This window comes from Sphaeroforma arctica, assembly GCF_001186125.1.
Source record: "Sphaeroforma arctica JP610 unplaced genomic scaffold supercont1.3, whole genome shotgun sequence".
In the NCBI taxonomy this organism is placed as follows: Eukaryota; class Ichthyosporea; order Ichthyophonida; genus Sphaeroforma; species Sphaeroforma arctica.
Genome location: NW_014040555.1, coordinates 73,015 through 74,740, shown reverse-complemented (window position 1 = coordinate 74,740; position 1,726 = coordinate 73,015). Strand labels below are relative to the sequence as shown.

The 1,726-nt window shown below is 44.9% G+C and overlaps 1 protein-coding gene across 1 annotated transcript; it reads left to right on the top strand.

The window, feature by feature from the left end:
- Window positions 1–1,194: 1,194 nt before the first annotated feature.
- On the top strand, window positions 1,195–1,452 carry SARC_00128 (hypothetical protein; the record flags this gene model as incomplete). The annotated part of the gene is made up of 1 exon (XM_014306183.1): window positions 1,195–1,452. The coding sequence occupies one exon, from the start codon at window positions 1,195–1,197 to the stop codon at window positions 1,450–1,452; it is 258 nt and encodes an 85-aa protein (XP_014161658.1).
- Window positions 1,453–1,726: the final 274 nt, after the last annotated feature.

The following is a 1,726-nucleotide window of genomic DNA, read 5'->3' as shown; positions in this document are numbered from 1 at the left end:
ATTTAGAACACTTTGGAAATATTGGAAAAAGAGCTTGTATTAAATTGTTTAAAATACAAATAAAAACCAATGTATTATCTCAATTGATCTTGATATTTTAGACTGACCGGAGGCCGTTTTTCTACAGAAGAAGTCCAGCGTCGTAGGGTTCAGGAGTGAGGTCTGCCTGTTGGACGTCAGGTATAAGCTGGCCCAGTGGCGTGATGTGACATTGAAAGAGGACAATCACATCCGGGTCGCTAGATGCAAGGAATCAATCTGGGGGAATATTGTAGGAGGCCGGTGCAGCCGATCGGATAGCTGTACGACCGTCTGGTGTTCATTGGCCATTCTCCTCAGTCAGAAATTGGACATCTTTAATATCGATTTGGCGCTGTGTGGCAAACTTTTGCACACGATAACAATATGGTGTGGAGTTTGTGGACAAAGTACCGTAGACGGAGATGTAGGAGCGGATCAGAGGTCCGGACCGACAAGAGGAATTTAGGACCGGACTAGAGGACCGGACCTAAGAGGATTTGTTTAGGACCGTAACAGATGACCGGGCCTGAGAGGATTTGATTGAGGGTTGGACCCGAGGACTGGACCAGATAGTAGAATATATAATTTAGTGAGAGAGAATGATGACTCATCAGACATCATGATTGTTTAGTAACTAGGAGACCATAATCTTAGATACGAATTTTTTCACAATCTGCCGTTGTTAGAGAAGATCTCGTCCAACATAGGAACATGATTAATCAATACAGCAGACACGCCGTTCATAACGGCACTTCTGACAGAGTTTACTTGTTTCAGACTTCACACTTTTGACTAAGCGCAACTCGGTTTTGACTACATTTTTAAGTGGCTAAGCTACTGTATTTATTATACTACGTTCTTTAAAGATTAAATCAACTAAAAAGCAACTTAGTTTACTTTTAATTTTTTCCACGATGACGGGACCCAAGACTAGACCGTTGACTACGGCTGCCGAGACGATTGATTGGAGCTCTTTGCCGTTTAACCGTGCTATGGAATAAGGTGGAAACAGCACTTGCCAAGAAACCTGCATCCGAAGACGATAAGAAAGTGGAAATCCATGTGGAATTGACCCGTTTACTTTCGGAGGCTCAATTATCAATCGCAACCTTGGACAGGCTTAGACAGTCCCCAGACTGGATTTATGATCAAGAAGGACACTTGAATACGATAATGCATGTGCAGGAGGCCACGGAAAATATTCCTCTCATTCAAGAGCAACTCCGCCAACTCCGTGAATTGTCACTGGCAGATATTGACACGTCTACGCCCCAGGACACGGACCAGGCGACAGTGGATGAGGATTTTTCTGAGTCCCAGGCCGCATCAATAGTGCAACCACATTGGGCTCCTCAATACCCAACGCAGGCAGGGTCGACACCCACCATCCAGTTACCTGACAACGGGGCTAATAACGTGAAAGCAAATTAGCCCGGTGAAGCGTAGAATTGGACGTACGAAACCTGTACCTCAGGTGGCTCCTTACGACAATGTCCATGCTACTTGCAGAGAGCGGTTGTTGAAGAACGCTCAAAATCGGGCACAAACAATTCTGACCCCTGATGAGATGCCGGCTAATGGTCCGGATTGGTATCAGGAATTGAAAACTCTGGTGAAATCGCCTGGTAATAATTTTTTTGGAACCTGCGGATTTACACTTGGACATGGACACTCTTCGGAATTTATCGTCGTCGGCATGTAGTAA